The sequence below is a fragment of the Mauremys reevesii genome, linkage group 15 (assembly GCF_016161935.1).
Source record: "Mauremys reevesii isolate NIE-2019 linkage group 15, ASM1616193v1, whole genome shotgun sequence".
Taxonomy (NCBI): Eukaryota; Metazoa; Chordata; order Testudines; family Geoemydidae; genus Mauremys; species Mauremys reevesii.
In genome coordinates, this window is record NC_052637.1 from 39,313,772 (window position 1) to 39,341,471 (window position 27,700).

At 38.4% G+C, this 27,700-nt stretch overlaps 1 protein-coding gene across 3 annotated transcripts in view; it reads right to left on the minus strand.

Annotated features, from left to right (window-relative positions):
- Window positions 1-27,700, minus strand: part of ABCA5 (ATP binding cassette subfamily A member 5) — a 96,743-nt gene that overhangs the window by 14,676 nt on the left and 54,367 nt on the right. For all 3 annotated transcript variants that reach the window (XM_039500855.1, XM_039500856.1, XM_039500857.1), the window contains 17 exons: window positions 27,169-27,398; window positions 24,931-25,072; window positions 21,248-21,436; window positions 18,663-18,810; window positions 16,956-17,124; window positions 15,178-15,236; window positions 14,295-14,405; window positions 13,849-14,024; window positions 11,607-11,726; window positions 10,560-10,698; window positions 10,274-10,364; window positions 9,899-10,038; window positions 7,650-7,769; window positions 6,508-6,709; window positions 4,839-5,008; window positions 3,619-3,746; window positions 257-394 (listed from right to left, as the gene is read on the minus strand). In XM_039500855.1, coding sequence (XP_039356789.1) covers window positions 257-394; window positions 3,619-3,746; window positions 4,839-5,008; window positions 6,508-6,709; window positions 7,650-7,769; window positions 9,899-10,038; window positions 10,274-10,364; window positions 10,560-10,698; window positions 11,607-11,726; window positions 13,849-14,024; window positions 14,295-14,405; window positions 15,178-15,236; window positions 16,956-17,124; window positions 18,663-18,810; window positions 21,248-21,436; window positions 24,931-25,072; window positions 27,169-27,398 — 2,472 coding nt within the window. The remainder of the gene's footprint in view (window positions 1-256; window positions 395-3,618; window positions 3,747-4,838; window positions 5,009-6,507; window positions 6,710-7,649; window positions 7,770-9,898; window positions 10,039-10,273; window positions 10,365-10,559; window positions 10,699-11,606; window positions 11,727-13,848; window positions 14,025-14,294; window positions 14,406-15,177; window positions 15,237-16,955; window positions 17,125-18,662; window positions 18,811-21,247; window positions 21,437-24,930; window positions 25,073-27,168; window positions 27,399-27,700) is intronic.

Consider the following 27,700-nt stretch of genomic DNA (forward strand, 5'->3'; position numbering starts at 1 on the left):
AGTTGTACTGCATTATGTGCAATATTTCATTACCTTAGAGGCTTAAAATGGTGGAACACTTAACACTTGGAACTTTATTGAATCATTTTGATTTACAGCTACATTTTTTCACATGCTCCAATATAGGGCTAGCCTCAAGAAGTGCCCCAATATTCAAAGCCACAAAACTGCATGCACAACTGCAATTTTGCTATTGTTTCCTTTGTAATTATGCAATTTTAAGCCTATGATACCTCCTGATTTGAAATCCACCTACTTGAATGAACGGGTTACTCCAGATTTGAATATTCTCAGTCACATTTAAATTGTGGAGAAACAGGTTGCTAATGATGTTCATCAAAACAGGCAGAGCGTGCACCATAGTACTGTTGAATACAGCTGTAAAGATGTAGCTCTACAAAGAAAAATATTTTCAGTGTTAAATTTGCAGCATGAAGGTTAGTACTGAGATATCGTTGGAAGATTAAAAACCCTTTGAAAATATAGAACTCCCTAAAAGCATAGTGTTACTAACACTTATCCTAATGCAGTAAAAATATTCACAATCTAAAGGACAGAAACTTAACCAAATTAATTCCAATGAAAATAACTTTATGCTACAAGGTTGTTTGTTAGCTAACTTTAATACTTGTTTGGAGTGCTGTTACAGCAGGGTTGGGTCCCATGGTCTTCGAGAGACAAGGGGGGGAGGGGATAATATCTTTTATTGGACCAGCTTCTGTTGGTGAGAGAGACAAGCTTTCGAGCTACACAGCGCTCTTCCTCAGATACCACTTGTGACATACAGGGGCAGATAGTCAACTGGTATAAACTGTTAGAGTTCCACTAAAGTCAGAGATATAACAATTTACACTAGCTGGGGATCCGTCCCCTGTTCTGTAACAATCTGATATTAACTTTACCAAGAAATGGGAACAAACGGCAGGACTTTAATGTTGCAAATTGTTTCCTCTTAGTAACATGAGGTACAATCCATGTTTCTTCAAACCTCACCATGTTCTTCCACTTCAGATCACACGTTGGACTTGAAAGACAGTGCTTTGATTTACATATTAATACACGCACTCTAATACACACACTTCTCTTTCCATACTAGAGCGTTGTTGCAAGAGCAGTTTGGGTGAGTTGCAAAAGTGAACTGAGAATGAGCTGCAAGTCTAATATGAAAAGAGACCATGTTGGGTGCACAGATTTAATATATTAAACTCCGAGATGTTTTTTATGTTTAATTAAAAAGACCATTTAAGTAAAATATATTTAAAGAAATTCCCTCATTTACAGTATTAATCCATCGTTAGCATTTGCTAAAATATCTTTTATTTTCCTTTTTTTTTTTAAATAAGAGGTGTTTAGAAGGACTGCAAATCTGAGGGTTTGTTTTTTATTTAAATGAAGTCAATGTCAATTACACCAAAGAATGAGCCTTAATTTCAGCTAGAAATTTAATCACTTGTGGTACCATTCATGTTTTCACATCCCAGTTACATAGAACGGAAACACAGCATTCTGGATATTTTACAAATGAAATAATTGATTTATAATGCCATGCACTTACATACTGGCAGGCAGGTAAAAACAAATTAAATAAGTTCTCACTTGACTTTTGATTAAAATATGGAAAATGTGCAATGGAAATTTTACTAAGCTAATGTTACTAGTATACTGAAGTTATATTTACCTTGCTAAAATTTCCAGTCTATTAATAGACAAACTATCTTCTGCCAGGCAAAAAGCAATATTTTCTTCATTGTGTTATTACCCCACATTTGAAAAGCTCTAGAATTAATTTATTCTTAAAAAACCCTAAGTGTCTGGAGAGGATAGTGGAGGTTCAGGTGCATAGCACAGACTATATTTAACTGTTACTATCACCCTAATTTAAATTAGGACTGTTGATTAATCACAGTTAACTCACGCAAACGAAAAAAAATTAATTGCGATTACTTGCAGTTTTAACTGTACTGTTAAACAAGAGAGTCCCAATTGAAATGTATTAAATATTTTTATACATTTTCAAATATATTTACTTCAATTACAACACAGAATACAAAGTGTACAGTGCTCACTTTAAATTATTATTTTTGATTAAAAATATTTGCACTGTAAAAATTATTCAAAAATAGTATTTTTCAATTCACCTCATACAAGTACCATAGTGCAATTTTTTATTGTGAAAGTGCAACTTACAAATATGGATATTTTTGTTACATAACTACACTCAAAAACAAAACAATGTAAAACTTTAGTAAATGTAAAACAAGTCCACTCAGTCCTACTTCTTGTTCAGCCAACCATTAAGACAAACAAGTCTGTTTACATTTATGGGGAATAATGCTGCCCCCTTCTTGTTTACAATGTCACCTGAAAGTGAGAAAAGGCATTCACATGGCACTTTTGTAGCCAGCACTGCAACGTATTTACATGCCAGATATGCTAAACATTTGTAGGTCCTTTCATGCTTCAGTCAGCATTCCAGAGGGCATGCTTCCATGCTGATGACACTTGTTAAAAAAATGATGCATTAATTACATTTGTGACGGAACTCCTTGGGGAGAACTGTATGCCTCCTGCTCTGTTTTACCTGAATTCTGCCATATATTTCATGTTATAGCAGTCTCGGCTGATGACCCAGCACATGTTTATTTTTAAGAACAGTTTCCCTACAGATTTGACAAAACGCAAAGGAAGTACCAATGTGAGATTTCTAAAGAGAGCTACAGCACCTGACCCAAGGTTTAAGAAATTTGAGCGGGATGAGGTGTGAAGCATGATTTCAGAAGTCTTAAAAGAGCAACACTCCAATGTGGAAACGACAGAACCCGAACCATCAAAAAGGAAAACCAACCTTCTGCTGGTGGCATCAGACTCAGGTGATGAAAATGAGCATGTGTCGGTCTGCACTGCTTTGGATTGTTATCAAGCAGAACCCATCATCAGCATGGATGCATGTGCCCTGGAACGGTGGTAGAAGCATGAAGGGACATATGAATCTTTAGCACATCTGGAATGTAAATATCTCATGATGCCAGCTATAACAGTGCCATTAGAATGACTGTTCTCACATTCAGGTGACATTGTAAACAAGAAGCAGGCAGCATTATCTCCGGCAAATATAAACAAACTTGTTTGTCTGAGCAATTGGCTGAACAAGAAGTAGGACTGAATGGACATGTAGGCTCTAAAGTTTGACTTTTTTTTTTTTAAATGCAGTTTTTTTGGTACATAATTCTACATTTGTAACTTCAACTTTCATAATAAAGAGATTGCACTAAGTACTTGTATTAGGTGAATTGAAAAATACAATTTCTTCATTTTTTACAGTGCAAATATTTGTAATCAGAAATAAATATAAAGTGAGCACTGTTATATTTTGTATTCTGTGTTGTAACTGAAATCAATATATTTGAAAAAGTAGAAAACATCCAAAAATATTTAAATAAACGGAATTCTATTATTGTTTAACAGTGCGATTAATTTTTTAATTGCTTGACAGCCCTAATTTAAATATGAGCAATAGTATCTCCTGAAAACATCTTTCAGAGAACAAAGCACCAAAAACTACTTCTGAGGTATGGAGAAAAGGCCAGCAGCACCGCAACACATGCCCATCTTACTTGCCTTTTCTGAAAGTGACACATTTAAAGCTGCACTGTGGGGTGCAGCTGACATGTAATCACTGTCATTGAACATCTCAGTCAATATCTGCTGGCTTCTGAGAGCACTGGTGAGATCATCAATATTTGATCCTAATATAAGGCAATAAAGAAGCACACATGATTATTCATCACAGAAGTATTTGGTTGCATGCAAACTTTACACTGAAATTATGAACGCATTTATATCAAGATAACGAGAGAGTAGTTTCCCCATATAATCTTCGTTATGAGAAGTTACTGTTGTTTCTCTACATGTATAGAGACTCTTCAAATATTTTAAATAGTACTTATGTTTTGATTTCAGCTCCCTCCTTCAACATCCACACAAAAAACTTAGAAAAAAAGAAGTTTTGTTTCCTGTGTACATCAAATTAAAGTAAATTATATTTTTAGAAACCATTTCTGAACTATCACAGAGTACACGGATACGTTTGGATAATCAAAGTTTCAGTGAGAGAGACTCGTTTTAATTGGAGTTATTTATCATGGATAGAATATTACTCTCTTTTGGAAAACAGGGTTCAAACAATGGAGATTGTAAGGTATACAAATGGTGTGTGTCTAAGATATTGGACCAATGTGTTTTTCTTATTGTCATGACTAGAGGTACATGGACTTTACCAAGCAAAACCTTAAAAAAATAAGGGTGGATGGATATGGAATTTAATTACACTATGTTGACCTAACTCTGCTCCCACTGACATCAGTGCTGGGAACTTCTGAAAGTCCCACCCTTAAATTGCATGGGTGGGTCATTTAAGAAAGCCATTTTCATTCCCGTAGCAGCATATAGAGTCAGAATGCCACCCAATGGAAAGACTGAAAAATTTCTGGATCTTAATCAAACAGCTCCTGACAGCAGTTTTTAATCAAGTTTGGACAGAGGTTCACGCAGCTTTAGTCATCACCCATGAGTGATTAACACTGGAATGTTCCCATTTTAAAGAATATTAGATGCTTTTATGTTCTCTACATTGCAAATTAAAAAAATTCAACCAGCAGCCATTCATTGTAGTGGTCATTCTTGAAGATCCAGGCTACATTCCACCTCCCTTCACGTTCTGCATGGTTTATCACCTCACACCAATGGGATGTTACATTTAAAAAGACATGATTAAAGCTGGAGTATTAAATACACAGCAGTAACCCACTAGAACTGTCTTTGCTTTTTTTAATTCTCACCTGTGGAGTTCTGAAGGAGGAGACTTGTTTTGTACTTGTTGTATTTTTCTCCAGGCTTCAGCAAGTACAAATCTGGGGAAAGTTTGATGGGAACCACAGGGTTTTTAAAGTAGTGATGTATAAGGAACATTAAAATCTGAATGACAAGAAACACTAAAAAAAGCAGTAACCTGAAAGAAATGAAGTGGTTTAAGTAAAGTTCAGTGGAAACTGATCCTAATTATTTGCATATTATTTAAAACAAGTTGTCCCTCAGGTGTCAGTCTCAGGCCCACAATAGATAAAGACATCATCGTTTCAGTTAATGGAAGTCTAATCACGAACACCCCGATTCCGTTCACAGACTACAGTTAACAAAAACTAAACACGTAAAAGGCAAAGCTCGTTATTGACTTCTTACCATAATTCAAAATTGCTCTGGAAAAAAAGCAAGTGATGTTGGAGGCTACAGCAGGCAGCAACGTAACCAAAACAGTACATACATCGTATCATCAGTATTGTCTACAGAAGAGGCTCATACCCCAGGGAAGCAAATATTCATCAGCAGCATCAAGTATTATGATAGCCATGCTTATATATGGAGCACAGCATCACCATTCATTCTTGTCCATGGCTTGTTCCTCCAATAAACCCAGCCTGATCATGCGCCAGCATATGATGTCACTCCATCTAGACAGTGGTCAGCCTCTAGTCAGATTGACTTTGGTTGTGTTTGCATTATTGTCTTTGGCATCCTATTAGCTGTTTGTCTTCTATAGCAGCGGTTCTCAACAGTGCGTCCATGAACCCTTTCACGGGGGCTGCGGGGCCCCATGGCTAAAACCCAGAGCCCAAATCCCTGCCCACCCAAAATAGAAGTCAAACTATACCGATGCTCAAGTCCCTTCTGCCCCCACCGGGCCCTGGAGTTTTTATAGCATGTTGTGGGGGGGGTCTCAGAAAGGAAAAGGTTGAGAACCCCTGTTCTACAGCGTCCTCACCATTGCAATCTTTTTTATTGTAATCACTCTCATGCCCTAATTTCACATCCTCCCCCCGCCATTTAACTTCATGTCTTAAAATCATTCCATGTTACACTTGTCATCTTTCAAAAAACTCTCACCACTACTGCCTGCAGCTTTCTGAAGTCTGTTTAATACTGTTAGTACACTAGTGTGATAAATATTCACTTTGGTACCAAATATAATGTTTTGATCAGTCCGTATTTTCATCTGTTTCTGTGCAGCACTCATGGCTAAGCCACATCTTTTAGCCTAATCCTTGGTGGAATCGTCGGCACTGATCAAGCTTCAGCAGCACATATAAGATTCCACTTGTTCTACTTTTTCTACTGTCCCTTTTCCAAGATGCAACCACTATGTCTTCATTGTAAGTTCAAGCCTACTACACTGATTTTCCATGATAGCAAAGAGACCCATGATTAATTCAAACATGTCTGCCAGTTATATGACATCATCTCCATAAACTAAAGAGCTTAATTCCAATGTCACGCCCTCCAACTCATCATCCAACTCAAAGATCTTAATGTCCAGTTTAAAAACCATGATGAAAAGCTACATTAAGCACCACAGGTATAAAACAAACTACTAAAACATATCTAAGCATGTGAACTTCTGACATTCATAAATGGATTTTGGTAAATGAAACGGGAAGCCATCTTAATACTTACATAAGTCCCAATGACTTATTTTCACGTCTTAAGTTAAGGAAGTGAACCTTTGCTATAGTAGAGGCCTGCTCTTTCCAGAGAGCTGTATTGCTTACTGCAGATGATTTTGTCTCAGAGAGTATCAGTAGGCTTTGTTCCATCTCATCAAGCAATTTTGTATCCATTTCCTCGCCTGCTGACTGGGAATTAAATATGCTATAATCTGCAGGAAAAGAGAGGGGGATATAAACGAAACATAGGATTTACCTTTCCTGATCAAGTCACTGGACCACATCATGTAGTATCCTGCCTTCAGGAGTAGCCAAATGTTGGTGGTAGAAAGTCTATACAATGCATCTAAACAAACTGTGCAATGTTGTACAGAAGCAGAAAAACTCCTTTCTGATCCCCTATGCAACCAGCATACACCCAAAAGATGGAGATTTTAATTAGCCTAATTAATTTAGCCTATGCAACTACCAATAGTGCTAGATATCATGGAGTATTCAGCTGTTAAACTCTTTCTAAACAACTTTCCGAGTATAGGATAGTTCAATACCCTGTAGTTAACAACACAGCCTAGAAAGGTGAGGATACTTTCATCTATTAAACATAGAACCTAGAAGGGTATTGCTTACTTTTGGAGTAATCCCCTAAAGGACAGCAAGAAGCTGTCCTTTTCAAACAGGCCTCTGACTTTACACCAACAATCATATGGGGTGCAATTAACGGTGGGTATAAATGATGGTTAGATATTTAAATTCTATTTAGAGGTACAAATACATTTTTCAAATCAAGTGGCTGGAAATCTAATTGTATTTCCTATGTCCACAATTGAGTGCAAGTGCAAGTGCAAAATCCCATAGGGAAATGTATATTTTTGAACTTAGGTTCAGCACGAGACCTGTACAGCTCTGGACCTCAGACAGGGATCATTTTCCAACCTCTTTGCCCTTTGTTTGCTGTTCTGGTCAGGTATTTCAAGGAGCCCACAACAGCATGTGTTCTTAAGTGTCACATACTGTTTGATGTAATATTCTATGATAGGCCATTTGTGTTATTATTTCTGCTTTTCATAGTGAAAAGTGCTCAATACAATTTTACAAAAATTAACCACAACTAATCAAGTCACAAAGAAAAAGGTTAATATAGTTACATCTCACCGGATTGATCAATTTCTGCTTCAATTTCCAGCTTCAGGAACACATCCTCCAACGTTGTCATGGAAACTCCGTAACTAATAACACCCAAATGTGAATGAGTGTCTAGATCAGAAAATAATCCTGTAGAGGTGAAATAATGTGACTGCTTGGCAACAAAATTACATTTGCCCACCAGAATTGCCTCTGATTTAATAAAAACCCATAGCGTGCCCCACAAGGTGAGACTCTTTAATGAATACATACAATATATGTACAATATGTTAATTGTAGAGACCCAGGTCAAGGTGCTATAGTTAATGCTGAGATGAGTTTTGCGTTTAAAGCAGATCTTCAATCAGTATGTTAGGTATGAGAAACACAGCACATTCTCCCCAAAACAACAGCATTTACTCTCCAAGTCCAAAATCGATCTTTTGAGAACTTACAATTAAGTCCATCAAATAGTTTATGAGTTAAAATTAATTTAAAAATGAGTCCTTAAAGAAATGTAGCACCTGTCAGACCTATGCTTTGTCCCAAGTGATCTTAGTAATAGAGCTCAGTGAAATTTTCTGAATGGTTTATTCACAAAAAGATGCACACAGTCCCTACCCCCCCGTGAAACTGCATGTGTCTGTGTAATTTTTAGCTCAGTGGTTGCTTGGGTTGTAGGAGACCCAGGTTTGAATCCCCACTCTTGAGCAGAGACATGAATTCAGATCTCCCCTTTCTCAGAGAAAGGGTCCTAATCACCAGGCTATAGGCATTCCGCTACCAGTCTCTTCTGTTGAAGCTGCTCTACTTTTTATGACTACATAAATATTCATTGGGCCATAGAGAGAGATAGAATGACTCTCTAGATTGGAGTTTAAGGCACTCACCGCTTAGGTAGGACTTGTCGAGTCAAGTTTTCCTTCCATCTGATTCAGAGGAGGATTTGACTCTATATGTCCTACCTCCATGCAGAGTATTATGGTATGGAAGTGCAAAGTCAGAGCACCCAAACAAACTTGCAAGATCCCTGCAATATATTTTACATCTATACTCTCAACCTTAACTCCATTTTAAAGCAGTTTTTGTCTGGGATTTGATTCAATCCATTATATTTGTTCCACAATCCCTCTCTCATAGCAGCAAATTTCCCTGTGATGACACAATATCCTTTCCAGCTCACAACAGGCTCGGATTCTGTATGGCTAGTATCTCTTTTGCCATCCGTACGTTAAAATGGTCCAAGTTATTTTTTATTTCAATTTGATAAAAGCAAAAAGGGCATGCGTAGTATAAGAGCTTTATCTTGGACCAAGAGGGGGGTCCTCTGCATTTCCATTGTTAAAACCCATCCTCCTCTGCTTTACATATTTACTGCCAAAGCCTCACCTCACAGTTAACGTACCAGGCTTCCTGTCCAGGAAGGCTAGGCTGCCTTGAGCAGCTGCTAGGAGAAAGAGTTGATGGACCCCCTCTTCTCCAGATGCTGAACACAGTCTCTAAAGCAGTCTTAGGGCTTGTCTACACTTGAAACGTTACAGCAGTTGCACCGCTGCAGACACTACCTACGCCGATGGTAAAGCGTCTCCCGTTGGCATAGATAATCCACCTCCCTGAGAGATGGTATCTAAGTTGATGGAAAAATTCTTCAAATCAAACTATTGCTGTCTACACCAGGGGTTAGGTTGGTTTATCTATGCCATTAAGGGGGTGTGGATTTTTCATACCGCTAAGCAATTTAGCTGGATTGATCTAACATTTTAGCGTAGACCAGGGCTAACACTATGTCTACACTACAAGTGCTCCAGCAGCACTGCTATGATGCTGTAGTGTAGACACTTACTATAGTGACGAAAGGGTTTTTTCTGCCATTGTAATATAGCCACCCTCAGGAGATGGTAGCTAGGTCAATCCATCAACCTAGAAGAGTCTATACGATAGCTTAGGTCAGATTAACTGTCTCACAAGGGCGTGAATTTTTCACACCCCCTTAGCAAAGTAGCTAGGTTGATTTCAGTTCCAGGTGTAGAGCAGGCCTTAGTCAACACGTGCCCAAGAAATGAATGAGTGACTGGGAATTAAGGCAAAGAACATGCTTACAAATTTTCAACACTATTGTCAGTTTTCACTGTCTAATTATAAACATCAGAAAAAGTACATATATAAAGAAAAGTACATATACATACTTCTCTGAAGGTACCATTATGATCAGCTGATTTCCCCCTATATACATACATACATACATACACACACAGCACTGAATTACAATATCATCATACCTGAAAACTTGTCCACGTCTTTAAAAGGTAAGGTATACACAAGCTGCTGTTCATTCTGTTGTACCAAGCTGGCTCCAGGGATATGCTGTTTGATCAAGGCTGTTGTAGCTTCTGTATTGCAATATCCATCTATATGCATGCTAAAAATACAGAGTATTTTAAAACCTCTTTGTTTCTTCATTGCCATTTTTTGAAAGTGTAGCCAACAGAACAACAAAACAGAGTGAAAGTGATATCTGACTTTCCCTAATGTCAAAAAAATAAAATCTTTAAAAATTTAGTAGGATATTTTAAAATTATCCTACATCTTAAGGGGAAGACAAAGCAAATATAACATGACACAATGAAGGTGGCTTATAAACTACAAAATAATACCTCAAGCGGTAGCCAATTCCCCATTTGGTTTTGAGGAAAAGAGATGAGCCAACACATTTCAGTGTACCTTGAGAAATCACAGCTTTTCGATCTAGAAACAAAAACAGGTGTTTTTATTCTGAGGACCCTCAATCTACTCATAAAACAATGGCATGACTAAAGAGAGAAAACTCTGTCTACTGACAGTGGAAGGAGCACCTGTTCACCTTCTATACTAAATACAATTCTAATTTACACTCTGCAAGCCCCCAGTAAATATGTCCCAAAGGGCCACAGCAAAACTCACCAGCAAGAATATCTGCCTCATCCATGAAATGAGTACTGAATACTGTTACCCGATTGGCTTGTCTGTTTTTCAGGAGATTCCAAACAACGTGCCGAGAACATGGGTCCATACCAGCAGTTGGTTCATCCAAGAGTAAAACCTACATAATGATTAGGAAAAAGGGAATAAAAAAATCCAAACCCTCCATAGTCACATCTGAGATACCCACAGGGAGACTATTAATTCAAGGGCAGTTATGCTCTATTTGTTTAAAGGTAGGGTGGGAAAAATGTCTTACTTTAACCAACTAAAAGCTATGCAAAACAGCCATCATCACTACTTTCTTTTAAACAAGTACATCACCTATTTGTGATAAACAGAAAAATCATACGCTACGTCACAGAAATGCATCTTCACAACTGGATACGTTCAGTTCCCACTATAAATAAATTTAAACTACAATGGTAAAAAGACACATTGGTTCCTTTTACCAATAGTTGGTGAAATTAAATATGTATGTTTTTTAAAAAGGTAGGAAATCATGAAGGGGATTGTCACATATAGGCTGTATACTGCAGCCTTTAAATATGTACCCAGTCTAAAAGAGCATCACACCTTATAGGTCACAAATAGCAACCATTTAACTCCGTAATCAGATAGTGCCATATACTCTCTGTCATGTCCCAGGTGCTTGCATGGCTTTTTCAGGCCATGAGCCTGCTCTCTCTGACAACTTGTACTGTACTGTTTTTAGAGGGTGGAATGCGCTACCCTCCATTCCAGATGCAGTGCAACTTTTTATGCTAATTTACCACAGAAAAGCATGATATAATCCAGTTACTACACTCACTAACACAGTTAACTCTTTGCAATGTAAAGGTTGCATGCTTCAATTTGGGAATTTTAACTGTTTAAGCCAGAGTTGGTATGAAAACATAGGAACAGTTGACATATTTTTGCACCTTATTTGCATTGCTTGTAATTGCCAAGTAATATGCGCACAGGTACACTATGCATGCATATATACGGAACAAGCAGTAACTTAGTACTGTGCTTATGCCCCCTTACCTTTGGGCTCCCAAGAACAGCGATTCCTATCGACAGCTTTCTCTTCTGCCCTCCACTTAATTTTTTAGCTTGGTTATCTCGGATGGGCTGCATATCCAAATCATTCATCACTTTCTGCACCTTTAAAAATATACCAACAAAAAAGTGTTTCATGTCAATAGAAATGAGATACAGTGATTAAAACATGACTGGCATAATTATCAGCAATCTGATGTTATAGTTTGACAAATTACTGATCATTTAAAATTTTTCTAATTAACATTCATAGATTCTAGGACTGGAAGGGACCTCGAGAGGTCATTGAGTCCAGTCCCCTACCCTCATGGCAGGACCAAATACTGTCTAGACCAGTGTTTCCCAAACTTGGGATGCCGCTTGTGTAGGGAAAGCCCCTAAGGGCTGGGCCAGTGGGAGCCGCGATCAGCCAGACCTGTGGACGCGGTAGGTAAACAAACTGGCCCGGCCTGCCAGGGGCTTTCCCTACACAAGCGGCGTCCCAAGTTTGGGAAACACTGATGTAGACCATCCGTGATAGACACTTATCTAACCTACTTTTAAATATCTCCAGAGATGGAGATGCCACAACTTTCAGCCTTCCTTCATAGGTCATGTTCTCTAGACCTTTAATCATTTTTGTTGCTCTTCTCTGGACCCTCTCCAATTTCTCCACATCTTTCTTGAAATGCGGTGCCCAGAACTGGACACACTATTCCAGCTGAGACCTAACCAGCACAGAGTAGAGCCGAAGAATGACTTCTCGTGTCTTGCTCACAACACAATGCATCCCAGAATCATGTTTGCTTTTTTTGCAACAGCATCACACTGTTGACTCATATTTAGCTTGAGGTCCACTATAACCCCTAGATCCCTTTCTGCCGTACTCCTTCCTAGACAGTCTCTTCCCATTCTGTATGTGTGAAACTGATTGTTCCTTCCTAAGTGGAGCACTTTGCATTTATCTTTGTTAAACTTCATCCTGTTTACTTCAGACCATTTCTCCAAATTGTCCAGATCATTTTGAATTATGACCCTATCCTCCAAAACCGTTGCAATCCCTCCCAGTTTGGTATCATGTGCAAACTTAATAAGCATACTTTCTATGCCAATATCTAAGTCATTGATGAAGATATTGAACAGAGACGGTCCCAAAACAGACTCCTGCGGAACCCCACTTGTTATACCTTTCCAGCAGGATTGGGAACCATTAATAACTATTCTCTGAGTACAGTTATCCAGCCAGTTATGCATCTACCTTATAGTAGCCTCATCTAAGTTGATTTGCATAGTTTATTGATAAGAATATCATGTGAGACCATATCAAATGCCTTACTAAAGTCTAGGTATACCACATCCACTGCTTCTCCCTTATCCACAAGACTCATTATCCTATCAAAGAAAGCTCTCAGATTGGTTTGACATGATTTGTTCTTTACAATTCCATGCTGGCTATTCCCTATCACCTTACCACCTTCCAAGTGTTTGCATATGATTTCCTTAATTACTTGCTCCCTTATCTTCCCTGGCACAGAAGTTAAACTAACTGGTCTGTAGTTTCCTAGGTTGTTTTTATTTCCCTTTTTATAGATGGGCACTATGTTTGCCCTTTTCCAGTCTTCTGGAATCTCTCCCGTCTCCCATAATTTTCCAAAGATAATAACTAGAGGCTCAGATACCTCCTCTATTAGCTCCTTGAGTATTCTAGGATGCATTTAATCAGACCCTGGTGACTTGCAGGCATTTAACTTTTCTAAGTGATTTTTAACTTGTTCTTTTTTTATTTTATCTTCTAAACCTACCCCCTTCCCATTAGCATTCACTATGTTAGGCATTCCTTCAGACTTCTCTGTGAACACCGAAACAAAGAAGTCATTAACATTTTTAAGCCCCTTTCCTGGAATGAGCTTCCTGGAGGCAAACCCCAGTACCAACTGTCAACACACTGTCTATTCCAGGATCAAGGCCTTGAAGTTTAACCTACCAAGAATGGATAAATTACAGGAGACCAATGTTTGTAAACACGCATTAGTATTTAGATGTTCCATTAATATTTTGTTCTTCTAGAACAAATTCAATAATCTTTACTTAAAGTATCTTCCTATATTTTCCCTCTTCAATAAAACAGTGTATTTAGATCTTTTATTGTAAACAAGACTTGCAAAGCGACTTCCATTATGCAATCAATAAAACTATTCTAATAAACAGTGAATACACATTGTATAGAATCTTTACCTGAGTGACTTACCTCTTGTATCAGAGCATTGGGAGATATCCCTTTAATATGAGCAAATATTGATAAATTCTCTTCCACAGTTAATACGTCAAAATGTATATCTAATTGTGGGCAAAACCCCGTTAGCTTTCGTACATCGAGCATTTCATCAATTTCAGAGATTCTGTGTCCATAGACAGATGCAAACCCTAAAGAACAAAAAGTAAAAAAAAATTGAAATGTTTTTTAAACCCAACCACTACTTTGATCATCAGCATAGACGGGCTAACTCCACCAATTAAAATGTATGTATAATTTAAAATTAACCTATTTCAGAATAGCCTGAGAAAAGGAGTGTAACTTGAAATATCCTCAAACGTCAGTGGCCTCAGGTTTTGAAGGAAGGAAAAAAGGACATTAAAATTAGTAGATTACAGCCACACACTTCCTATTTTTTCCTAAAGCCAGAGAATTCTCACCATCAGAAGGTGGGCAGAGTCCACAAAGAATGTTCATCAGTGTTGTCTTGCCTGTTCCACTATGCCCAAGTAAAGCTGTAATCTGACCCTCATATATGTCAAAGGATAAACCTAACCCAGAAAGAAGAAAGGAACAAGTGAAATAAGAAGTTAATGACATCTGTTGTGTTATTCTGCACAGGTTTATGTCACTGCAGTAAATTAAAATACTGACATATAGGCTATGCATTTACTCTGTATTCCAAGGAACATCTTACCTCAACTTTTTAACACAGCCTGGTAAAACTGCAACAGCAGCAATAAATAAAAGTGGGGATTAGATTCCCTGCGAGCACTGCCCATGAGGAGACCTGAGCTTAGAAGTAGTTAGTGCAGTGGTTCTCAACCTGTTTACCATTGTGGGCCACATAGGCAGCTCTCTTTGTGTTATGTGGGCCACATCCACACGATATATATACTTCCTGTATGGCTCTGAGGATGTGACATGGGCCACAACTGTGTGCCGACTGGGCCGCAAGCAGCCCGAGGGTCGAGAACCACCGAGTTAGAGGCTCCCATACCACCAGCTCACAGGAGCTAATAAGAGGTTCCTCTGTGCATACTCACTGTAGTTAGGAGACAGAAAAGGGGACTAAGAATGAAGGGAAAGATGACACCCCACAAGGAAAAGGACTGAAAAGGAGGGAAATCCTATAGAGTCTGTTCCGAGCCCCTTTGTCATACAGTTACAGGCAGACTGGCTAAAGACATGAGGGAGAACACACACAACTATATTTAACACTTCATGCTCCCACCCAAAGAAAAAGCACAAAGGACATTAAGTTCATGGGTTATTTCTCCTTCCATTTTTGATACGAAGCTTAGAAGGTAGAAATTTTCTTACTTCTGAGAGCCTCCACAGTTTCACCCTTTTTTCTGAATGTTTTCTGAACACAGCTGATTCTGAAAGAAGACGTGTCATTTTATTAAAGAAGAGCTTAAAAATATCATTTTCTTTTGCAAAAAAAGATCAAGATGAACAGCTCTGCAATGCTGATATAGGAAGGTTTTGACACATTTTTTAGCTATGCTGAAATCACACAAAATGTGTTGGAGAAACATGTAAGCAAACCAAGAGAGTGGACATCTTTTTGCAATCTTTTGCTTGAATTGTTTATATTATTGCCTCTCTGTGCTGGCAATATGGGGCAGGGTGGGTGTTTCCTCATTGACTTCAGTATTTTCTATCATGGCAGCTGAATAATTCTTTAAGTAACCCATATCGTTATTTATTTCTAATAGCACCAAGAATGTACTAGCAATTTCTAAACAGAAAAGAAGGCCCAGTCTATGCCCCAGTCATCTCACAGGAGACAGACAGATGGTAGACAAAGAGGTGAAATGTATTATTAGAGTGGACAAAGTGGTGGTAAGTAAGACTAAGTTAACCCTGGTATGTTTTTCTCTCCTAAGAAGGATATATGAAATCCAAGTCCTCCCCCACAATTACGCCTCCAATGTATTAAGATAAAGGTAGTTCAGCTAGTTTCTCCAAAGGCACCATGACAGAGGTAGATCTTTGAGAACTATATCAACTCCGAAAGTGTAGTGGACGTACAGATGAAGTCAGGAGGTATGATCTATCTGTAGAGAGCAAGGTGGGGGAAAAGGATATGAAATCTTTGTGTGAGAAGATGACAAATATGGGAGGATGATGCTGACACCAGTGACTCAGGGGAAAAGCGTTGGTTGATGTGAAATGAGGCAAGGAGTAAGAATGATCCATCTTAGGAAGATCTGGGGAAAAAACCTGATCTTCACACTGAAGTGATTTATTCAAAACAATTTTTTGAGACATTAACAAAAAAAAAATTAGTTTGATTCTGGCCCTTGAACACAAATATTTTTGTTTGAGACTAATGGAACCATGTAAGAAAAATGGAGATTTAGATTATTTCTCAATGTCTATCATGCCATCATAACAGCAAATAACAATAGCAGCGATTTAATAGCTCATATTGAGATTGAGAATAAACACTGATATTAAAATATTGGGAATATATGAAGGTACAGATGTAAGAGAATTAATGTCATTTTCCACATGGACTGCAAAAGGTGCTGGAAATGGATCACTTTTACTGTTTTTTTTTTTTTAATGGTGCTGTTGTAGATCATGTCCTAGGAAAGCTAGTCTAGTGGCTCCCCTGTGTGGCTTTGGTGGAATGTGCAATTCTTCACATGAATACCAAAAGGATTTACAAAACCCATCTGAATCCAGTTTGCAAGATTTAACAGAGAAATACTTTTTTCTTGAACTGTAAACCCACCTGACTTCGGCATCTGAAACCACTTATGGCATCACTGAAACCAAAGAACCAGGATTTCATTTTGCTTCATCCTGCTAGACTAAAACTATTTTCAGGAGGTTTGATTTGATTGACATACAGTAGGTAAACATTTCCTTTTCCAAAACCAACTTTGTTGTCTTTGGAAAACATCCATATAACGGAAAATGTGGCTACATAGAAAATGGACAATTGCTACTTAAATGTGTAAAGAACTAGATGTAATGCATACCATACGCTAATTGAATCAACAGATTGAAAATTACTGTTAATTCCTAGGCACACGCGAAACAGGGGAAGTGCGACAATGAATCTGTGCCATAGCAGGAAGTTATACCTGATAGCTTCTTTTCCCTGAAATTCTGAAGATACAGGTTCAACCATCTCACTGAAACTTAAGAGTCCATTAACACTACTCTCATATAACTCCTTGTAATTTCTTCTGCGCTTTGACCAAAATGAGGGCTTCATAAAGAAAAATGATGTCCGTCGTAATCCAAACTCACCTAAGCAATAAGAAAGAAAGAAAGCCTTCTGAATGTTAAACGCAAATATGATTCAGTGTTTGAATTTTGGCTACCAAAACTGGGCCTAATCATGCCACCGTCCTTATCTTGGCATTAAACCCACCACTAAGGTTCTGATTAAGGAAAGCATCCCTATTCAGCGAAGTTTATCCTTAAGTGTTTTGCTGAGAAGTGATAGATTTATGCAAGTACTTAAATACTTTCCAGAATCAGGATCTTGAGAAGAGTGATTTAAATACACATGTCATAAAGAGAAAGATCAGAGGCAAAGGAGTTTCTATTGAAATATCTCACGCATGCAGTAGAGAGGAATATGTTCATAGGTATTAATAAATTTGTTCCTAGATGTGTCACACTTATTAACACATCAATAATTTAACATAACATCTTGGACAGACACAATTCTCAAGAACAACAATGGCAAAGACTGTGATAACAACTTGGTCAGTAAGGAAAGAAAACTATTCTGGAACAACAAGAAGAACATAACATACGAACGGCCATAGTGGGTCAGACCAAACGCCCATCTAGCCCAGTATCCTGTCTTCTCACAGTGGCCAATGCCATGTTCCCCAGAAGGAACGAACAGATAATCATCAAATGATCCATCCCCTGTTGCCCATTCCCATCTTCTGACAAAACAGAGGCTAGGGACACCATCCCTGCCCATCCTGGCTAATAGCCATTGATGGACCTATCCTCCATTAATTTATCTAGTTCTTTTTTTGAACCAGGTTATAGTCTTGGCCTTCACAACATCCTCTGGCAAGAAGTTCCACAGGTTGACTGTGTGTTGTGTGAAAAAATACTTCCTTTTGTTTGTTTTACACCTGCTGCCCATTAATTTCATCTGGTGACCCCTAGTTCTTTGTTATGAGAAGGATTAAGTAACTTTTCCTTATTTATTTTCTTTATATCATTCATGATTTTACAGACCTCTATCATATTCCCCCTTAATCATCTTTTTTCCAACCTGAAAAGTCCCAGTCTTATTAATCTCTCCTCATGTGGCAGACGCTCCATACCCTTAATCATTTTTGTTGCCCTTTTCTGAACCTTTTCCAATTCAAATATATCTTTTTTTGAGATGAGACAACTACAAAATAGATATAACAAGACATAACCAAGCAGAATCAAACCCTAATCTGTGTTTTTTCCCACTTCATTAGTATAGTTCAGAAAAGTAAAATGTATTTGAATGAAAAACCATATATTTTAAAGTAATATTTAAAACATTTATAAATACATTTCTAAATATTTAACAGCCACACTTCTCATCTTTTTGCTTGACATGAGTGTTGCTTTACATGAAGTTAAAGAAAAAAACCCCACAGAAGTGGCATTGCTATATACCAAAGTGTCTTGGACATTTTATTTAAATACAGTATGTTAGAACCATCAATTAAGGGTCTGGTTTTCAGAAGTGTTTAACACCCAAAGCTGCCAGATTTCAAGTTATGAAATTCAGGATCTATGTGGTTCTGTTCAATATTTATCTCAGATTCTAAACAACATACCTGGAATGACCTGATCAAGATAGACAGCTAGAAGTAGGTAAAACATGCTATCCAGAACCAGTAAAATAAGAGAAATAACTAGTGGATAAGGGCCGTGATTTAAATTTGAAAATATTGCACCATCTTCATAATCTTCCAGATACATGACCTGCAAACCAACATGAAAAAGTTTAGATGCTACAAACTGCATTTTCACCAACCTGAAATTAAAACATGACAACACAGTACAAAAATAAAATTACAAAGTAATATTATATAAGAACTAAGGGTGGGTGATTGTCATTGTAACAAATGCAAAAAAGATGTAATGCTAGTTTCAAAAGAAAAAAACAACAGCACACAGTATTTTAGTTCATATTAAGTTGTTTGTTGCAGGGAATTATAAAAAGGTCATGCTTTAGGCCATGAATAAAAAAAATTCACAGATTTATAGAAAAATATTGAACTATTTAAAATATTTGAAACTGAGGTAAGACAAATATTTGCAATGTATTAGTAACTTGACAAGTAAAGGTTATATCTTACATAACAACAGCCACACTGGGCCAGACCAATGGTCCATTTAGCCTAGTATCCTGTCTCTGACAGTGGCCAGTTCCCGATGCTTCAACTAGTCAGAGGTTCAGGGACACCCGGAGCACAGGGTTGTGTCCCTGAGCATCTTGGCTAATAGCCATTGATGAACCTATCCTCCATGAATTTATCTAAATCTTTTTTAAACCCAGTTGCACTTTTGGCCTTCACAACATCCCATGGCAACAAGTTCCACTGGTTGACTGTGCGTTGTGTGAAGAAGTCCTTCCTTTTGTGTTTTAAACCGTTGCCTATTAATTATCACTTCAGAAAGTTTTTTTTTCCTCCTGCTGATGATAGCTCATCTCAATTGATTAGACTTTTCCTGTTGTTATGCATACTTCCACCTTTTTTGTTCTTCTCTGTGTATATATATCTCTCTCCTGTGTGTGTTCCATCTATGCATCAAAAAAGAGCTGTAGCTCACGAAAGCTCATGCTAAAATAAATTTGTTAGTCTTTAAGGTGCCACAAGTACTCCTGTTCTAATTTCACTAGGTAACCCCTAGTTTGTGTGTTATGTGAAGGGGCAAACAGCATTTCCCTATTCATTTTCTCCATACCTATCATAATTTAATAGACCTCTATCATATCCCTCCTTAATCATTTTTTTTTAGATGAACAGTCCCAATCTTTTTAATCTCTCCATACCCTAATCATTTTTGTTGCCCTTCTCCATAACTTTTCCAATTCCAATATATCTTTTTGAGATGGGGCGACCACAACTGCCTACAGTATTCAAGTTGTGGGTGCACCATGGACTTATAAAGCAGCATTATGATACTTCTGTTTTATTATCTATCCCTTTCTTAATGGTTCTTTACATTCTCTTAGCTTTTTTGACTGCCATTACACACTGAGCAGAAGTTTTCAGAGAACTATCCACAATGACTCCAAGACCTGTGGCAACAGCTAATTTAAACCTTTTCCTTTTGTATGTATAATTGGGATTATTTTTTCCAAAGTGCATTACTTTGCACTTACCAACACTGAACTTCATCTGCCATTTTGTTGCCCAGTCATCCAGTTTTGTCAGATCCCTTTGTAACTCTTCGCAGTCTGCTCTGAACTTAACTATCTTGAATAATTTTATATCACCTGCAAATTCTACCACTTCACTCTTGAAGCCCTTTTCCAGATCATTTGTGAAGATGCTGAATACCACAATATCACCAGGGAACCCCACCATTTACCTCTCTCCATTGTGAAAACTTATCCCTACTCTTTGTTTCCTATTTTCTAAACAGTTACCAATCCATGGGAGGACCTTCCCTCTTATCTCATGACAGCTTACTTTGCTGAAGATCCTTTGGTGAGGGACCTTGTCAAAGGCCTTCTGAAAATCCAAGTAAACTATATAGATCGGATCATTCTTGTTCACATGCTTATTGACTCCTTCAAAGAATTCTGATAGATTAGAGAGGCATGATTTCCTTTTACAAAAGCCATGTTGACTCTACCCCAACACGCTGTGTTTATCTATTTGTCTGCTAATTCTGTTGTTGACTATAGTTTCAACCAATTTGTCTAGTATTAAAGTTAGGTTTACAGGTCTGTAATTGCCAGGATCACCTCTGGACCCTTATTAAAAATAGGCATTACATTTGCTCCCTCCAGTCATCTGGTACAGAAGCTGATTTCAGTGAAATGTTACATACATTACATACCCCAGTTACTCGTTCTTAAATAGGAAAAAAAAAGTTACATCTTAAAGAGGAAGTAATTATGGTGCTAGACAGACACATGGAAGTCCCAGGCTCAATTCATTACTCTGCAACAGACTTCTTGTGTGACCTTGGCATGTCACTTACCCGCTCTGTGTATCAGCTACTCCTCTGTAAAATGGAGGAAAAAAACAATGCTTCCCTATCTCACAGGGGTATTGTGAAGACCAATACATTAAGGCTATGGTGATGGAAGCCACATAAGTATCTTAGCTAGACCTTATATCAAGTTACTCTTCATTTGTTTGTGCATGCAAAGGTAGTAAAGAACAACATACAGTTTACTTACCTGTGCAATCCCAATCAAGAACGTACACTGACATGAGGGGCTTAGAATCCATACAAAAGACTTCGGAAAATCATCCAACAGGACAACAGTGAGACCCACAAAACCAAAAGCCAGTGTTGCCAAAAATTCAACTATACCCACGTGCTTTGATTTTTTAAATAGAGGAGTCAGCATGAAAGCAAAGAAAACCTAGAATACAAATCAGAACATCATTACAGAGCACAAGAGATCTGGCATAGAAATGCTGCAATTAACATTTTTATCTTCAATGAACAAGTTACTTTCCATTTACAATAATTGCAATGCTTTGCCAATACTTTATCCCTGTTAACATCAATACCTCTTTTGGTAAAAATAGGCCTTCAACAATACAACTGATTTCCTAATATTGTCCATGTCATAGAGTGAAGACCTGAAGTATTAAACAATAAATTAAGGGAGACATACTTCAATGTTCTTCACATTATTAAACTTTTTCAATCATAAATTAAAAACCTATAATAAATAATATTGCAGTTGTTTAAAATTCTCTAAGTGACTTGTATAGATTCATATAGTAATAAAGTGGAATTTCCAAGCTTCAGTTAGGATCACAATGTTATTCAAGTGATCCACAATTGTACAGTAAAAGGAACGTAGTACAATATTTTGTCAAGCTTAGAAGAGACAAGATATGGGAAGTTGAGAGTCAGCACAAAACTAACGTAAGGCCCCAGGAGTCGAGAACTCAGGCCTGTAGTGTTCCTGCTGACATCTCCATGCTGCCGCTGTAACCAGCTTGCACTCCACAGCCCAGGATCCACTGTGGATACAGATGACGGGAAGTCCCGCCTCAACAGATCTGACAGACAGCAGCCCCATGACTCCTGATTGGCTCCCAGCCCTATATAAATCTAAGGAGCGTGCCAGGAAGTGTCCAGGCAACAATGCAGATTCCCTGGAGCTGCCCCGACGATTCCTTGCTCCTGAACTGGTGGCTTCTATCTCAGCTTCCTTTGAACTTCACCATCTGACTCAGACCCTGAAACCTGATTCAGATTCTGGCCCATTGTATCAACCCTGACTATGCACTCCTTCACTACTCCCTGCCTCCAGTTTGCCCCTGATCTGACCCTTGGTCTTGACTGCCTGTGTTGGGATGCTGCCAACTGGAACTCTTCCTTCATTAGAGGCTCAATCACGCAAGATGCTGAATACTCTGGCCCTGATTCTAGCAAAGCACTCAATCCTGTGCTTAACTTTAAGCACATTACTAGTCCCACTAATGTCAATATAACTGCTCATGTACTTGAAGTTAAGAATGTGCTTAACCGGTTCGCTGGATTGAAACCGGAGTACTAGGGAGAGACAAGGTTGGTGGAAGTAATATCTTTTATTGGACCAACTTCTGTTGGTTGAACGGACAAGCTTTAGGGCTTTACATAGCTGTTCTTCAGGTGTGGAGAAGGTAGCCAGTGTCCAGCTATATAAAAGATGGGACATATTGTTAAGCAGAAGGGGTTCATGCATGTTGTAGTCAATTAACATGAGGTGGACAATTAGCAACTCTGTAATAGTAGGACCCTGGAGGGTTAGTAGGAAGCAAGGAGTGTGACAAATTGATGTAATGAGCCATAAAACCAGTGTCTCTATTAAGGCCATGATTTTTAGTGCGCTGCAGAGTAATGAATAAGTTCCCAGGCTTGTCTTTTGAAGGTATGGTGCAGGTTTCCGTTGAGAACAAGGACTGAGAGGTCAGATACAGAGTGATCATTTTGGGAAAGGTGTTTGCCCACAGGTGAGAGAAAAATGATAAAAGACAAAAACATCCTGTGTGAGTTCATTAGAGAGTGCAGTGATTGTCTCATTTCACCCACATAGTAGTTGTTGAAGTATTTGATGCACTGGATGAAGTACACCATATGTTGTGATAGGCATGTGTAGGACGCATGGATCTCAAAAGGTGAGTTGTGAGGACATTGATTATTGTAGCAGTGGAGATATGGCTGCACATTTTGCATTCGTTGTTCTGGCAGGGTTTGGTGCCACTTTGAGTTGGTGGGTCCTGGTCTGTTGGGAGCTTATGTCTAATGATGAGTTTAGTGAAGTTGGAGGGTTGTTTGAAGGCCAAAAGAGGGGGTTCAGAAAATAGTTCTTTCAGGATGGGGTCCCCGCTGAGAATGGGTTGTACCCATTTGATGAAACCAGTACAGGTTATGATGTAGGGTGGCAGGTGACAAACAGGGCTGTGCAGTTGGTGTTTGGTTTTTTTTCTGCTGTACTGTAACACATTCTCCCGGGGTATCTGGGTGGCCCATTCTATGATGTAATCTACTTCTCTGGTGGAATGTCTTTGATTAGTAAAGGCAGTTTAAACATGCTGAGGTGTATATCCTGTCTCTTTTGGAGCATATTATTTGGGATGTGAGTTCCTGGCTGTAGATAACAGATTTCTTGGCATGTCCCAGAAGCTGATGCTGACATAGGACTGTTCTACAGAGAGAGTAACAGACATGTGGTAGCTGTGGAAATTGTGGTGGAAATCCCAGGGAGTTCAGGTCATCTGTCCAGAGGATGAAAATATCATTAATGTATTTCAGGTACATGTTTTTGTGGTGCATTTTCCCAGAAATTCTTCTTCAAGGTGTCCCACAAAGAGGTTGGCATATTGGGGAGTTGTCCTAGTATCCATGGCTGTACTCATGGTATGAACAAAACATTTGTTATTAAATGTAAACTTCTTATGGGTAAGGATGAAATGGATGAGATTGGTAATGTGTTGCGGGTGGATTGCTCAGTGTTGTCCATTTTCTTGTAGATAATTGAAGCAGACAGAGGTGGCATAATAGCGAGGGATGTTGGTGTACAGGGGTAGTTTCTGTGGTATAGGTTCTGGAGGAAGTCGGTTGTGTCCTGGAGGAAGCTGGCCTTCTGTATGGTCAGTGGTTTGAGGATGGTTTCTATAAATCTTGATATTTGCTCAGTAACAGAGTTGTGGCCAGATATGATGGGTCTGCTTGGGTTCCCTTGTTTGTGTATCTTGCAGAGCATGCAGAAGGTCCCTGGGGTGGGTTTGTGGAGTATGAAGTTATAGAGCTTCTCTTGAAGTTGTTTGGAGAAAGATTTGATGATATCCTTCAATTCTTGTGTGAAGAAGAGCTCTGTGAAATGTGAGAGTTTTTCCCTTCCACTAACAGAAGTAGGTCTAATAAAGATTTTACCACACCTATCTTGTGCCTCTCATATGTTGGGACCAACACAGCTACACTACCACCACAAACCAGAGTAGTTGGCATTTTGGGAGACTCAGCCATACGTGAAGTAGTGGGGTAAAATAAGCAGGAATAATAAAACTTTAAAAAATCCCAGGGTATTTGATTTTAATACATTTCTCCTGGTATTTCCTATTCAAAGCATAGGAGATTTAGTAAATATTTCTGTACATTCGAATATTGTGGTAAGGTAATGGCTGGGATTCAAGTAACCAGCTCAGTACATGTGACACGAGAAGCTACATAAAATCTCCCAAAACAATTGTGAGAAAAAAGAGAATGGTGCGATAAAGGCAGCTGTTTACCATTTGGGGTAGGGAAAACAGCATTGGAAACATGTCCAGAATGGGGGAAAACAGCAGATGGGAAGAAGCACATTGGAGAGAGCGACCTCAATGAGCCACAAACAAATTGAATTCACAAAACACTTACTGAGGATATTCCATACAGGAAAAAAAGAAGAAATATCACAAAGGAGCTACTTTGAGGAAATAGTGACGAGGCTGTTGCAATGACTGCCATGAGAATGGACATGACAAAAATCAGAGTTGTGTACAGTAGAACCCAAGACAGCCTGGAAGAAAAGGAAAAACAGGGAAAATTCCTAGATTAACTAAAGTATTGTACTGGAATAATTCAAAGTTACAATTCTTTAATATTCCAGAATGCTGCACAAAAGGGAAGCAAAACAATGTGCCAGAATCTCAGAGGAAAGGAGATTTCTAAGTGCAAATATTATTCTAAGCATCATTGCATGTACTTTCATGCTAATTACATCAAAATAAAGCAAAACATTGTTCTGAAGCTACAATTTTGTAATTTCCATAATTAATTCCCTTGTTTAATTGAAACAGGGTTACTGAGGAGCAGCTTTCAATAATTAAAGAAAATGCTACTTAAATTTTAATACCCTAGTCAGTCCAGTAATACAATATTCTTCTACACAAAATAAACCTTGTTGAAAAGTCAGAGAAAAATTTCCTTCTTAGGGAACAGATGAAGCCTGTGCAAGGGTAAGAAATGTGACATATTTTACTTAGCTAACAACTCACTAGATTAGCCCTTTTATAGTGCTTCCAATTTTCAAAATGCTGCACTTAAGTAACATGTCTGCAGGGATGCATTTTATAGAGGGGCTCCCTAAAGCAGAGAAGGGAAGTGACTTGGCCACATGTATCAAGAAATAGTGACTGGGGGTAGGGGGGAAGTAGTCTGCTAATATTCTAAATTAAGGGCTTGATCATGCAAACAGCGTTTATTATTGAGAGCAATCCAACTGAATCAATTGAGCTATTCACAGTAAAAAAGGATGATATTTTGTGGGAGTTTTTTGCAGGATACAGCATGCAAAGATAAACTAAGATCATTTGTTCCCCTACAACCATACTGTATTAAAATGAGCACACCCACGACATGGAAGAATAGACATTACATGGTATAGTACCAATCATTAAAGAAGATGCACTTTAAAATCTAAATGTCTTCTGCACAGATTTCTCTCTCAGATAGGTTACAATACTACAGCAGTATTCATCCAATCCACATACTGGAACTGATGTGAGCAGAAGGGAGACTGTCACTTGTCCAACTCAACATCAGGAAAAAGGAGTTACTGAGCTAAAAGGAGGAAAAAAATATAGCTCATGCACGCAGCATCTTATTTATTCACATCAGGCATTTGGTGTATTTTGAGGGATTTCTTTATATCCACTTAGTAAGGAATGTTCAACCACACAAATACAGAATGATTGTCAAGAAAGGAGTACTGCGGAAAAGGATCTGGGGTTATAGTGGATCATAAATTAAATACGAATTAACAATGTAACACTGTTGCAAAAAAAGCAAATATAATTCTGGGATGTATTAGCAGGAATGTTGTAAGCAAGACATGAGAAGTAATTCTTCCACTCTGTTCAGCACTGCTAAGTCCTCAACCGGAGTCTTGTGTCCAGTTCTGGGCACCACCATTCAGGAAATATGTGGAATCTCCGGGTATGTCCAGACTACCCGCCGTATCGGCAGGTAGTGATTGATTTTTCGGGGATCGATATATCACGTCTCATCTAGACATGATATATTGATCCCCAAACACACTCCCGTCGACTCCGGAACGCCACCGGAGCGAGCAGCGGTAGCGGCGTCGACACGGAGCCACGGACGTCGATCCCGCACCGTAAGGACCCGAGGTAAATCGATCTAAGATACTTCAACTTCAGCTACGCTATTCACATAGCTGAAGTTGCGTATCTTAGATTGATACCCCCCTAGTGTAGACCAGCCCTCCATCATTGGAGGTTTCTAAGAACAGGTTAGAAAAACATCTCTCAGGGATGGTCTAGATAATACTTAGCCCTGCCTCAGTGCAGGGGACTGGACTAGCTGACCTGTCAAGGTCCCTTCCAGTCTTACATTTCTGTGTTATAAAGCAGAAGAATAATGGAAATAGGTTTTAGATGAAGCATCATCGTGACATTTGATTTTCAAACAGGCACCAACTACTCTACTATTACAACTGTGTTTAAGCAAGACTTGCCCAACATTCCCATCAATATTACAATAGCCTAAAAAGATTAACAGTAATCAATTGATGAATTTTAAACATTTATTATAAAATAACATGACATTTACTATATTTATCTAGAACGAGAGTTTTGTTGTACACTAACTTACCAAAAGGCGGTGTCATGAAGCCCCATTATCTTTAAAAAGTCTTTCAACTTCTTCTCCTTTTCTGCCACAATATGAATTGCCAAATAGTACCCAAAGGGTGAGAAAGCTATTACTAGGTAAATTAAAATAACTGCTCGAGGAAAATAACTGATTTTCTTAGCAGCAGCCTCTCCCATAATAACAGCTTTAGTCGATTCCAGTTCTTCCCAAACTGAATGATTAGTCTTCAGCTAAGAACAAAGTGAAAGAATATTTTAATCAGTTTGGATTTTACAGCTCCACCAACCAAAAAAAAAAAAACCAAACAAACCCCAAAATACATTAACAGGTAAATTATTTTTGGGTGTAAGACCCAATCCTGGAGGCATTTACACACATGCCATACTTTACTGACACAAGTAGGCTCACAGAATTCCCTGAGACCTTAAATAGGTGCTTGTGTGTGTGTAAGTCTTGGGCCTAAATTGTACCAAGTCCCAGAATATCACAGTTCAAAAAGTAGGGAAACATGACCTTCTATGGGAAGGTGGAG